Source organism: Melitaea cinxia, chromosome 10, assembly GCF_905220565.1.
Source record: "Melitaea cinxia chromosome 10, ilMelCinx1.1, whole genome shotgun sequence".
In the NCBI taxonomy this organism is placed as follows: domain Eukaryota; kingdom Metazoa; phylum Arthropoda; class Insecta; order Lepidoptera; family Nymphalidae; genus Melitaea; species Melitaea cinxia.
In genome coordinates, this window is record NC_059403.1 from 5,280,964 (window position 1) to 5,294,620 (window position 13,657).

General features: G+C 31.5%; 1 protein-coding gene across 1 annotated transcript; it reads right to left on the bottom strand.

The window, feature by feature from the left end:
• Positions 1–271: 271 nt before the first annotated feature.
• LOC123656828 (39S ribosomal protein L12, mitochondrial) lies at positions 272–2,583 on the bottom strand. The gene is made up of 3 exons (XM_045592449.1): positions 2,383–2,583; positions 1,894–2,173; positions 272–541 (listed from the first exon to the last, which is right to left on the bottom strand). The coding sequence occupies exons 1-3, from the start codon at positions 2,442–2,444 to the stop codon at positions 338–340; spliced, it is 546 nt and encodes a 181-aa protein (XP_045448405.1). The 5' UTR covers positions 2,445–2,583; the 3' UTR covers positions 272–337.
• Between the last annotated feature and the right edge of the window lie 11,074 nt (positions 2,584–13,657).

The window sequence follows — 13,657 nt, forward strand, 5'->3', positions numbered from 1 at the left end:
GTCCACTTACGTTGTATTACTTGTCAATGTAATTGAGGTTGGTTTTTCTTTTCGTTTGTGAGCAAACAATTATTTTTAAATAATATTGCTTGCAAAACTTCAAACAGTAAAAGAAATACTAAAATGATTACAATTAGTTATTTTAATGGTGCCTCCAGTTTTTGTCAATCTTTTTAACCCAAGTACGAAGGTGTTAGGGGTTTTTTGCTTGCCAAAGACATAAATATCTTTTACTTTCAATTACAATTAATAATAAATAAAATAAAATAAAAAATGTTTAATATTTTAATTACTAATTTACCATAAGATACTAAAATTATAATATATTTCTTTAAATCTAATCAATTTCTATAACAGCACCAACTTTAGTTAATGCTTCCTTTAATTTTTCTGCTTCATCTTTGGAAATATCTGCTTTAACAACTGTAGGTACACTCTCAACAAACTTCTTGGCTTGCACCAAATTAAAGCCTTCTAGAAGACTCTTGATTTCTTTGATGAGTGCCACCTTCTGTTTATCATCAAATTTGGTCATTTTAACCTGGAATTAAACATAATAATTTTAAAGATATTTGATTATTGAATTATATATATTTTATATGGATGGATTTCTATGCATACATAGGAGAGAAAACACTAATTTCACAATAAATGGCTTTATATTTGGGCCTGTTTCACCGGGTGTGGATATGATATATATATGATAACAACCAGGACCAACAGTTAACATGCTCTCCAAGGCACGGTGGGGAGACCCAGAAGGACAGACATCTACACTGTAAGGAAATATATACATTCAAATATCTATTCCAAGCGGGAATCATACTTGCAAAATACCGGTTGTTGGGCGCGTTCATGGCACATGCACCACTACATTAGAGCGTTATTAGATAAGTGCCTATTTCACTTTAATTAATACTCTACAAGTTCTTGATTAACGATTACAAATAAAAATAGTAATATCCCATAAATAAACTGGAATCCAAAAGTAAAAAATGTCGCCATGTCAAATTAGCATTAATGTCAAACTGGTGCTACATTATTAGTTCCTTCTATAGGCTTTAATGTTAGTAGAAATTTATACTAGTCTTGGGTTTAATCGGACGTTTTAAGGTGCACACTCTATTTGTACTATTCGAAAAATGTACCAGTACACCCTTTTTAGTACTATTAGTACTTAGAGTTTTTGACCCAATGATAATAAATAATACCTGGCTACAAAATGGTGTACAGGTCGAAATGCTTTTTTTTTATCATTTTGATATTTTTTTTGTCTTCTAGGACTAAAGATACGATTGTGAAACAAGCAACCTCATTATACACATTATTTGATTTCCATAAATATAACGTAAACAAATTCCTTTTACGTAAAAGTTTATTTAAAAGGTTTTTAAATCACTAAAATTCTCAATTTTTACTTGGACAGTTGGACAGTGTGATACTTGGACCCATAGACGTACAATACAAACTCATATTAAACAAGTCAATAAACATTTAATCGCAATATTCCTTTTGCATATACTATTTAAATAATACATTCATCATACACAAAATGAAATCGATAATTCAGTCGTCGGACCGTGGTGAACTGTGATAGTTGATAGTACTGTTACAGTGTACGATTAGTACGATTAGGTCTGAATAGCGATTGACGTTTGGTACTTTTACATTTCGTACCTTACTAAGTAATGTAACCTTTTAGTACATTGTACATGTGCTACCCAAGACTAATTTATACACAAAAGTGGCCAAGATTTTTTTTTGTTACCTTAAAAGAATGCAATATTTTTTATGTGATAAACTAATTTAATAATGAGGCCAATATTATATGTTGTGTAAACTGTACATTTTATTAAGCTAAGTGAAAATTATAAGAAATATTAATAGGAATACCGTAAAGCTTGTCTTCACTGCTTTTGGTGTAGCTTCCTCTTCTTCCTGAGCTGCCGGCGCAGGCATGGCAGCAAAGCCTCCCATAGGCATTACTGGTGCGTCAGGCAAATTCAATCTTTTTTTCAAAACCTGACTCAGTTCTGACACTTCTAATAAATTAAGATTCGTGATTTCGGATACGATTTTTTCAATTTTAGGGGACACTGGCTTGTCAACACCTTCTGGAGGAGGGATGGTAAGAGGGTTGATCGCTTCAGCAACTTCTTGATTCAGGGCAGTGCTGAAAATGTTTAAGTATATAATATTTACACCTTCAAAATATATCATATGAGAACATCAATAACAGTGAGTATATATAATTAATTACGAAATTATAAATAATACTAACTACAAACCCTGATATTATAATTATTACTGTATTTATACATAAAAGTTATTTCGATATTACATTGATACATAACCTACAAATGTAATAATTGGAGTAATTACCATCTTGAGAATGAACGCCATTGTCGTGTTGGAAGCCGTCTAATTATTCTGATACTGTTCATATTGTAAATAATTTTTATTTAAGTAGGTATATATTTTATTAAAAATCTTGACACCACCTGCCTTCCAACTGCCTTTAGATTTTTTTTTTGTCGGGTTGCCTACCCTATATTACATTAGTTTAGTAAGTAGGTCTATGGGGTTGCCAACAAAGAGTCTTAGCCAAAACATTTTTGAATATCATATTAAAAATGTTTAGAATTCCTAATGTGTGGGTAACACAAAAATAAATTCGTAAGTATTAGCCAACTTCAACAAAATCTTTTCTAAAAAAAAAAAAAAACGAGTGTGCTTTAGAGTTTTAGACTACACAACTGAAGTAAAACTTCTTTGGGTTGGATTTAGAAACGTTTGGCACGAATTTAACCTTTTGACCGCCGTAGTCACCTATACTTGACAAGGGCTCGCGAGTCCTGTGCGCCAGCGACGTCTATAGGTGACAAAAAACCCGGACCACAAAAATATTAAATAAAATTATTAAAAAAATATTTCTAGTATTTTAATTCAACATTTATGAAAATAGAATATCCCCGCAACATTTGAGTATAAAAAACAAGTCTTTTAGAGCTACACGTACTGAGAAACATTGAAATAAAAACATGCATTTTTATTCCACGTAAATGATATGTCCAGAACGCCGAAGTCGTCTATAGTTGACCGCTAGGGATGTGACGCAAGAGGTATAAATAAATAATAAATAAATATTTACAACATACACACACGGTCATCTGTTCCTAAAGTAAGCAACTTAATGCTTGTGTTATAGGTAACAGCTGGTATAGCTATTTTTTTTTTTTTTTTTTGATAAGCATACATATAAATATAAATAAATATATATTTTACCCAGACTCGGGGTGGGAATCAAACCCATAACCTCCGGAGCAGAAAGCACCGCTGACCTGTAGTCGCTACAAACTGCGCCAACGGGCTAGTCAAAATGGTATAGATGATTTATATATTCTTTATTGCACTTTAAAAAAATCATAATTACAAGTAATTTTTGCAATTAACTCTTCAAAATTCAACTCAAACGTGTTATATTTTCTATAAATAATTTAATATTTGAATAAAACAAAAGTTAAAATACAGAAAACTATCATCAGCTAACACATAAATAGCAAATGAATAAAAAATCAAATCAACTAAAATCAATCAAATCGCCATAATAAATCTGATATCTCAAATCTGGCGCATCTCTAGCGCGTAGTCATTAATCCGTTCTCTACACGCCGTTGTCAAGTATAGACGACACGCTGATGACGTCATAAGCGAATAGCGAGAAAACTAGTGAAGTGCAAGACGAGCAATACCTTAGAACATCGTCGCATTTTGGAAGGCGTCGATGATTTTAATAATATACAATAAAAAAAAAAAAAAAAAAATTTTTTATCTAAGGTTAAGAGCGAAATTACGATTTTCTTTCTCATTCTCAAAATCATCTGGCAGCATCAATATCATCTCTAACCCCCACTCTCATAAAAGCTTTTTTTCTAAGACCCATGTCGTGTCGTGTGTCGTGAAATATTTGATTTGAAATATTGCTACTTACTCAGTAGGTACTGTTTTAGTACTATTTGCTACCTAAGCAAAAAAATATTTAACGCACGTAAATATTTCTTTTAAACTAAGGCTGGCATCGACCGCACCGATTATATTAATTTGCTTCATCGGATCAACTAGTGAGTTGGGGAACAATGGAACACGGGGCACTATGGAATAGTGTCGATAAAAATTTGAATTCTAAACTAATTCGTGTGGTAACGCTTCGACCAATTACAGCGCGTAGGGACTCTTGAAAATTCGTAATAACTTTTTACTGGGTGTACCGATTTTGATAATTTTTAATTTTATCGGAAGCTAATGTTTATCCAGACACCACCACATGGTCACATATAAATTTCATGAGATCTGATATCTACTTTTTGAGTAATCTTTGATAACGCGTAGTTACTTGACTATTTTTTCGTCGATCTACGTTGTATTCGAGCAAACACAATTATTCTTGTTCAAAAGTTGAGATTTCTTTTCAAAGTACTTTCTTTTTAGTAAAAAAGTTTAAAGAATAGGTAAATGATATTTTTTTTCATTAATTTTAATCATTTGAGACAATTGTGTGGAAAGTTCAAAAAATAACCTAAGTTTTTATAAAACTCGTTTAAAACGTTGGCCTTATGGGGCACTATGGAACGGGGCACAGTGGAATACTGTTCTAATGAACCTTAAATAATAAACTATTATCTAATAAGATAATAATTGTGTTTGCAGGCAAACGAAAAAACTAACTTCAATTATATCGACAAGTAATACAACGTAGGTAGACGAAAAAATAGTCAAGTAAATACGCATTATCAAAGATCAATCAAAAAGTTGTAATCGGGTTTAGATGAAATTTAAATGTGACTACATGATAAACATCGGCTTTCGATTAAATTAAAAATCATCAAAATCGGTGCACCCAGTAAAAGTTATGCAGATTTTCGAGATCTCATTATAAAATCCTGGTTTCCTTAGCATGGTACTATACCGGGGTTATCTCCTTTCCAACAAAAAAAGAATTATCAAAATCGTTTCATAAACGACAAAGTTATCCCCGAACATAAATAAAAAAAATATAAAATATATATCGAATCGGTCGAATTGAGTAACCTCCTCCTTTTTTGAAGTCTGTTAAAAATTACAAATTTGAATTCGGTTAATTTTTTTCTAAATTACTTTTCATGTATATATCGATTCGATTCGAAATCGATATATAGCCTGCGGCTTCCTTGCGTGCGACACAGCACGTCTCTAAAGAGAGTTTCATAACCGTAGGTCAGCTGCGCCGTAGTCGTCCAGTCGTGACAATGACGTCATGGCGATAGAAAAGAGTGTTGTGCTTTACTACGATTATTTTTGTAATGTTTGTTTTTTATTTATGTTGTTGTAAGTATATATAACGAGTGCAAGATAACACAAGAAAAATATTAAAAAATAAACCTTCTTAGATTATATAAGTAGTCATTTATTGCATAAAAACCATCAAAAACAAGTCACTGTGTGGTCACTCGATAACGACTCTTGGCAGCACTATTTTTTTCGTAGGTATTTTTGTTTATTTTATGCCTTGGCGTACAGGGCACGGGAATGGTTTTGAGGCGTGGCGGTCAAAAGGTTAAGTGTGAAAAGGGGATGAAGGAGTCCCTCTCAAACCTCTCATACCACTTGCAATAGAAACAAGGTAACGGCGGTAATGTATTCTTGAAAAAAAAAGAAATCCCATAGACCTAACCAAATAAAATATACAAAATTAAGCCATTCATCGGTATAATATCGTTCCGTTTCGTTCCGGCGCTACTAAATAGATTTACTAGAAATAAAACTATTTCTACAAAAATCGACAGTAAGGAAAGAATAATCGATTATTTTTTAACATCTCTAGTTACAGTTATTTTTCCTAAACCAGTGACAGTGACAGACTGTGACAGTTAAATGACAAGTATTTGTACGAGTGACGGTAAATACGAACTTCGAGACCACTGTACCTATGTAAATTATAGTAACTTTTAGCTTATTTTATTTATCATGTACATTCCTTACTCAATCTCGTTGGTAAACAGTCGTCTTTTAAATTTAAACGAGTATTTATTCGCTATCATATTATTTAATATTTCTTAACAAATTCTGTAAAAACATACTTTATTATATTTATATTGACTTTAGCTTAAGTTAAAACTGTCTTCTGATTTATTATTAAGGTAAGTACGTAGCTTAAGACTTAAACTTCTATTAATTGGATAAAATCATCCGTAATATGTAGCGGCATTTCTTATTATATGATAAATTTTTCTTTTTATATTTTAGCAAAACGTTTTTCTGGATATATGACATTACATAAACATAGAATAAAAAATAACTTATACATAAAAGTATTATGATGGTAAAAATTCTTATGTAGTTAAATTAAAGCTTAAAACTTGTTTAATAATTTATTAAATATTATTTTTAAAACAATTATCCATTTTTTTTACAAAAAGTGTAATACATTAATTTGATTAAATGCAAGTATCTAAAAATATTGCATTCGTAGGCATACCTTTATTTTATTTTTTTATTTTTTATTCTAAATTAAATATTTTTTAAAGAGGTAAAAGGTATATAATACTATGGCAAAGAAAGTTTTCTAAAAATTTGAAAATAACAATATGACTAAAATATGAATTTTCCATTACAGTATTCAAAACCATGAGATTACTATGATAAATCTCTTTCACATTTATTTTATTTTAAGGAGAGAAGATAAGACACATTTGAATTTTACCAGTATGTAGATAAGACACATTTGAATTTTACCAAATCAAGGATCTACACCCTTTTTACCTGACTGCCAAGGAAGGGTATAAGAGACCGTTGAGTTTCTGCACACTTTAAGACATTAATCTGAAAAATAAAGAGAGATATCCATTTGTTAGCAATCATGTCCACAATCTTTTTCTCTTATCTAGTTCTAATATTTTTTAACCGACTTCCAAAAAAGGAGGAGGTTCTCAATTCGACTGTATTTTTTTTTAAGTATGTTATTTCAGAACTTTTGACTGCGTGGACCGATTTCGACAAAAATTTTATTAATCGAAAGGTGGTGTGTGTTATTTGGTCCCATTTAAATTTATTTGACATCTAAAAACTACTTTTCGAGTTATATCTAATAATGCGTTTTTAGTTGACGCTTTTTTTGTCGACCTACGTTGTATTATACCACATAACTTTCTACTGGATATACTGATTTTGATAATTCTTTTTTCGTTGGAAAGTAGATATCCCTAGCTTGGTACCATGATAAGGAAACCAGGATCTGATGATAGGATCCCAGAGAAATCGAGGGAAACTCTCGAAAATCCGCAATAACTTTTTACTGGGTGTACCGATTTTGATAATTTTTAATTTAATCGAAAGCTGATGTTTATCATGTGATCACATAAAAATTTTATCGAGATCTGATAACTACTTTTTGAGTAATCTTTGATAACGCGTAGTTACTTGACTATTTTTTCGTCGATTTACGTTGTATTAATAATAATAATAGCCTTTATTAGCAATCTTATATGTTACATTTCCTCAGGTGTTTAGGACTCCCCAGGTGTTTTCCACAACAATCGATCTCTTGCTATCCTCATCCGGCATGGTCCTGCTACCTCCTTGATATCATCCTCCCACCTTCGATACTGCCTTCCTTCTTATTATATCTAGGGCACCATTCCGTCACTTCGTTTGTCCACTTTTCCTGCCCTACTTCTTGTTGTGTCCAGCCCATTTCCATTTCAGTTGTTTAATTTGGTATTTTATATCTTTAATCTTAGTTCGTTTTCTGATTGTTTTAACTTAATTTTATCTTTTAATTTTATGTTGAGTATGCTTCTTTCTACTCGGTGTTGACAGGTTTCTAGTGATTTGATATTTTTCTTTGTACAACTCCATGTCTGGCATCCGTAGGTCATGCTTGGTAGAACGCATGTATTAAATATTTCCTTCTTCCCTTCTATTGGTATTTCCGAGTTTTTCATAATATCTTTTAGAGCCCAGTATCTCTTCCATCTTAGGTTTATTCTATTTTGAATTTCTTTTGTTGTGATGTCTGTTGGGGATATTATTTGACCTAAGTATGTATATTCATTAACATATTCCAGTTCAGCAGCATTTTTAGGTTTAATGGGAATTTTGATGTAATTTATCATTAACTTTGTTTTACTGGTATTTATTAATAGTCCTACCTTTTCGCTTTTGTTTATCAGTTGTTCCATCATAACTTGCAGTGTTTGGATCACCACATATTAATATAAGATCATCTGCGAATCTTAGATGGTTTAGTAATACTCCATTAACATTAATACCGTATTCCTTCCAATCCAATTGTCGAAATATATGTTCTAGGGTTGCCAAGAACAGTTTGGGTGATAAGGGATCTCCCTGTCTAACTCCTTTCTTAATGGGAAAACATTCTGCTATCTTTTCTGTGCGTATTTTGGCTGTCATGTTTATGTATATATTCTTTATTACGTTTATGTATTTACTGTGGACGTTGTATTACTACGGACGTTGTGTGACTACGTTGTATTACTACTATGTAATTGAAGTCGGTTTTTTTTCGTTTGTGAGCAAACACAATTATTTTCTTTTTGTTTTTTTCTTTGTTTTCTCACGTCTTTTTATGTAATGTAATATTTTATAGAAATAAATACATTTTTACTTAGTACATTTTAAATAAAAGTTATTTGGTAAGAATGATTGTGAAGAAGATTTAATTTTTAAATAGAATTTTTGTTGCTATAACAATAATTAGCTATTTCCTGATCTTTATCTCAAAAATTGATAGATCAATTGGCACTTTCCTGATATGCTTATAAGTAAAAAAAAAATGTATTTTCGACCTTAAGTTTATATCACAGAGTTCAAAATAACTACTAATGATCCACACTCTTATGCAGTTTCGAGCAATTGCTTTAAATTGCATAAGAGTGCATCAATTGCTTTTCTATTTGTTTTATATGACATCAAAGATTATATTGTTTAAAAAGGAGAAGGTTGAAGAAAAAGTCTTTGTTTTTGTATTTATAAAATTAAAGAAAACTCTCTTTGGATCTGGCTGGTTTAAATAATAATAAATCACTCACCATCATCATCACTTCAGCCTATCGTAGTTCACTGCTGGAAATAGGCCTCCACAAGTTTGCGCCAAAAGTGGCGTAAATTCATGTGTGTTACCATGTAGTCACCACGCTGGGCAGGCGGGTTGGTGACCGCAGGGCTGGCTTTGTCGCACCGAAGACGTTGCTGTCCGTCTTCGGCCTGTGTATTCCAAAGCCAACAGTTGGATGGTTACCCCGCCATCGAATCGAAAATCGAACTGTGTTATCCCAAAAGGCGACCTTTTATGACACCCACGGGAAGAGAGGAGGTGACTATATTCTTTACTGCCGCAACCACACATAAATATACATAATATAATAAGGAAAAGAAAAATAAATATGAAAAACACTCCCTTCGTTTTTAATATTTTTTTTTTTCTTTTAAAATGTGTAAATCTAATAAAAAAATTCTGACGTTTTATTAAAGAAAATAAAAAAAAAAAAACAGAATATTAAATAAGAATAAGAATAGAGAATAAAATTGTGTTTGCAGGCAAACGAAGAAAAACCGTCTTCAATTATATCGATAAGTACAACGTAGGTAGACGAAAAAATAGTCAAGTAAATACGCATTATCAAAGATTACTCCAAAAGTTGTAATCAGATCTCGATGAAATTTAAATGTGACCACATGATAAACATCGGCTTTCGATTAAATTAAAAATCATCAAAATCGGTTCATAAACGACGGGGTTATCCCCGAACATATATATATATATATATATACGGTCGAATTGAGTAACCTCCTCCTTTTTTTTTGAAGTCGGTTAAAAAGGGAAAATGACTGAAGGTGCGAAAGAAATTTGTCACGTTTATGGACCCAATCCAGTGTCAGTAAGCATACCACAAATTTGATTCAACCATTTTCCGTTTGAAAATTTTGATGTCAAAGATATAGCTCACTCTTGTCGTGCTCATTCAGAATATTTTTATGCCATTTTTGAAAAAGTGGAATAAGATCGGCATATTAGTAATTAAGAACGAGCTGAGAAATGGAGGATTCACCAAAAACAGAAGCTATTTTGACACGACCTTTTTAAAAAGTCTGGTTCACTCATACTCGTGTGTTGTCGTTGTACACTATTGAAACGTAAGGAAACTGTTCAATTTTTTAAAGCTGTACTTCTTTTGGCGCCTTAAGGAAAAATTATGAGACTAAATTTTTAGGATGCGCGCGCACACCGTCACAAAAGAACCGACACCCTGAAGTTCGCTAGTCAACGAAGAAAAAGTTAGCAACGTTAGCTAACCATTGAAGTATAACTTCTTACGTGCATACATAGTGCGTTTAGTGTTTGCGTTTTTTAATAATAAAATTAAGTCGGCGAATAAGCTAACGGCTCACTTGGTGGTAAGCGATTACCATAGCTTATAGACGCCTGCAACACCAAAAGCATCGCAAGCACGTTGCCGACCTTACACCCTAGGAGCTTTGGTCACCTTACTCACTACAGGGACACGAAACTGCTTGAAAGCAGTATTATTTAGCTGTGATCTTATGTAAGGTCGAAGTACTTCCCAAATCGGTCGGCTCCAGATTTTGAGCGAAAAAAATGGGCCACCTACGACAAGAACCTGCAAAAAAGTTCATTCAAGGGATACTCCAGCTCCACAGACTGGCGAAACACGGATTAACACACAATAAGATGATGGTGTGTGTATGGAGATATTGGATGGGAACTTTCGATTCGGTTTCCTACTGCCAACTACTAATAAGATTCAAGCAAGAAATTGAGAAAACCGGTTGGAAGTAAACAATAGATGGTGACTGGTTTCTTCATCCTGATAACGTCAGACCACACTCATCTTTTTGAGAAAGCTTGGTTGGGAAGTGTTAATCCACCATAATTATATATTGTCCTGATGTTGCCCTTTCTCCGACCTAATTAATATAAAATGGTGTAACAAATTTTCTTATTTTTCTTTTTATAACTTTTAACTAACGACGTTGTTATTAGTTTTAAGATTTTTCAATAAACTTTTATATTAAAATAAATTCAATTAGTCACTTTTCAGTTTTATAACAAAAAAACAACATATTTTTATTACTTGATAATTCCGGAGCAAAATCTTATAAAAATGTTTAAAAAAAATTGCAATAAAATTGCTGACTATTTTTAGGATTCCGTGTCCCTCGATTGTGTATTACTTTTAGACTAGTATTACATATTTTGCACATTTTATTCAATATAATATACAAAGTCTTGCCCTAAATATTGTTACAAAGAAAAAAACATTTTTAACAAAAAACAGTAACATTTATCATCATGATTACAGTGTGTTAGTTTAATAAATTAATATAAAACCATTAAAATATATAAAGCTTATTCTAAGTGGTCTCCATTGGTTGCAATACAGTCCTTTAGACGTTGAGGGCAGTTATCAATAGAAGCACGCACTCTTTCCACGGGAAAATTCTTCACTGCCAAGCGTATATTGTTTTGGGGACTCCAAATTATCATGGCATTAGAGCAAGCCATACTCTCTAAAACTGACCATAAATCATAATATAACGGATTAAGATCGGGACTAGATGACGGCCAGTCTTTAGCTCTGATGAAGTTCGGAACGTTAGTTACTACGCAGTTGTTTTTTTTTTCATTTGAGAGAAAACAATTTTTATATATTTTTTAAATATATTTTAATATATCAATTTTTATATATTTTTTAATACTTTAGAATGTTTCCTGGAAATTCAAATACTATATTTTATAAAGGAAAGCATTACCTACAAGCTTATGAAATTATGAACTTTATTCAAATCAACCATGGGATCTCTAACTGATGCGTCATACATATGTAACAGAATCGGCAAAACACTAACCGAGGATTCCGTAAAACTTAACCCGATTCACGGCTAAACTGACTTGATTTTAAATTTTGATTTCAATATAATAGTTAGAAATTTCTGTTTTATCATATATGTTTTATGTTATGTATGTAGGATGTGTAATCTTAACATGTATGTTGTATGTTCTGGAATCACTCTATTTACTGAAGAAAACCGCATCAAAATCCATTGCCTAGTTTGAAAGATTTAAGCATACAGACAGTGGCTAGTGACTTTGTTTTATACTATGTAATATAATAAACGTTTTTAATTTAATGAATGTCGATGAATGTGCTGCTTAATGAAACTTAATTTTTCTACTAGATATAGGAACCTTTAGTTTACATACACACCTTAACCAGTTAACCAAGATCCTTGTGTTATGCATTTTCCTTCTTTTGGAATATGGTTTCCTTTACATGTGTACGTTAAATTATACTGGTTCATAATTACAATAGTAGCCTATTGTGTGATATTGGAAACGCAAACTTAAAATACCTATTCAAGTTATTATGTTGTATAGGTATAGTGTACATATGTACTTATATTTTGTCTATGTATGTATGTACATTTGGTAGTGATGGTTATTGTGTTTTTGTTGACGTATCTAAATTCAAAGGAATTATTACTTAAACTCTTCAACCAACTTTAAAAAAAAAATGTTATCAATTCGACGGTATTTTTATGTGTTACCTTATAACCTTTTATTAGGTATTCCGATTTTTAACGGACTTCAAAAAAGGAGGAGGTTACTCAATTCGACCGTGTATATATGTATATATATATATAAACTTGACTTAAATATGATATTTGCATCATATATCAGAATAAAATATAGCCTATCTTTCAAGTTGGATCAAATCGGTTTAAGTAGTTTAGCAATCTATCGCGGACACACAACGTGATGCGTAATTTATATAATTATATTAAGATATGTCTATAGAAAAACTATGATGTAAATGTATATAGGTATATGATACAGCATTGCTGATGTACACGTCATATAACGTAGAAAACTGGATATATTCCTATTAAGTCCTCTCAGATCTAGAAAAGAAAAATGTCCCGATTTAATATAGTTATTAAAGCTATATATAAATAACTATTTATAAACAACGAGAGATTTGCGTTAAGATGTTATTTTTCATGAAAAATTTTGCAAGCAAGGTAGGTATGTTTTTTGTTGTTATAATTATAATAATTTTTTGTGGAACATTTTCAATTTATTTTTGTTACAAATTAATATTTTATCGTTAATAATTTCGATTTAGGTCATATGTGGGTCAGTACAGGCCGTTAAACACAGCTGTTATTTTACTTGTAGTATAAGCGCGATGAATGTCTTTGACGTGTGCCTGAAACTACGTAATTGCATACGGAGAAATAGGCATTGATATGACCTAGATTGCTATTTGCTTACAGAAACATGTTATTGACATGAAATACTTCCTGTATTTGGATTATACAGAGGTTTCTATTATGAATGCTCGTTTGTAATAAACTAAATGCCTTATTTTTATGCGATGTACCCATACAATTTTTTCAAAACATATTCGTGCCCTCAGCGTCACGACCTCTGTGGAAACCCTTCATTTTAATGACCGTTATTAAAGTAAATTTAATTTATATAAAGTTTTTATTTTCTTTTATTAAAATGTTCTATAGAAATTACTTTTCCAATCAAAAGAAGCCTTATTTTACTTCAAATGTCGAAAACAAAAGATCG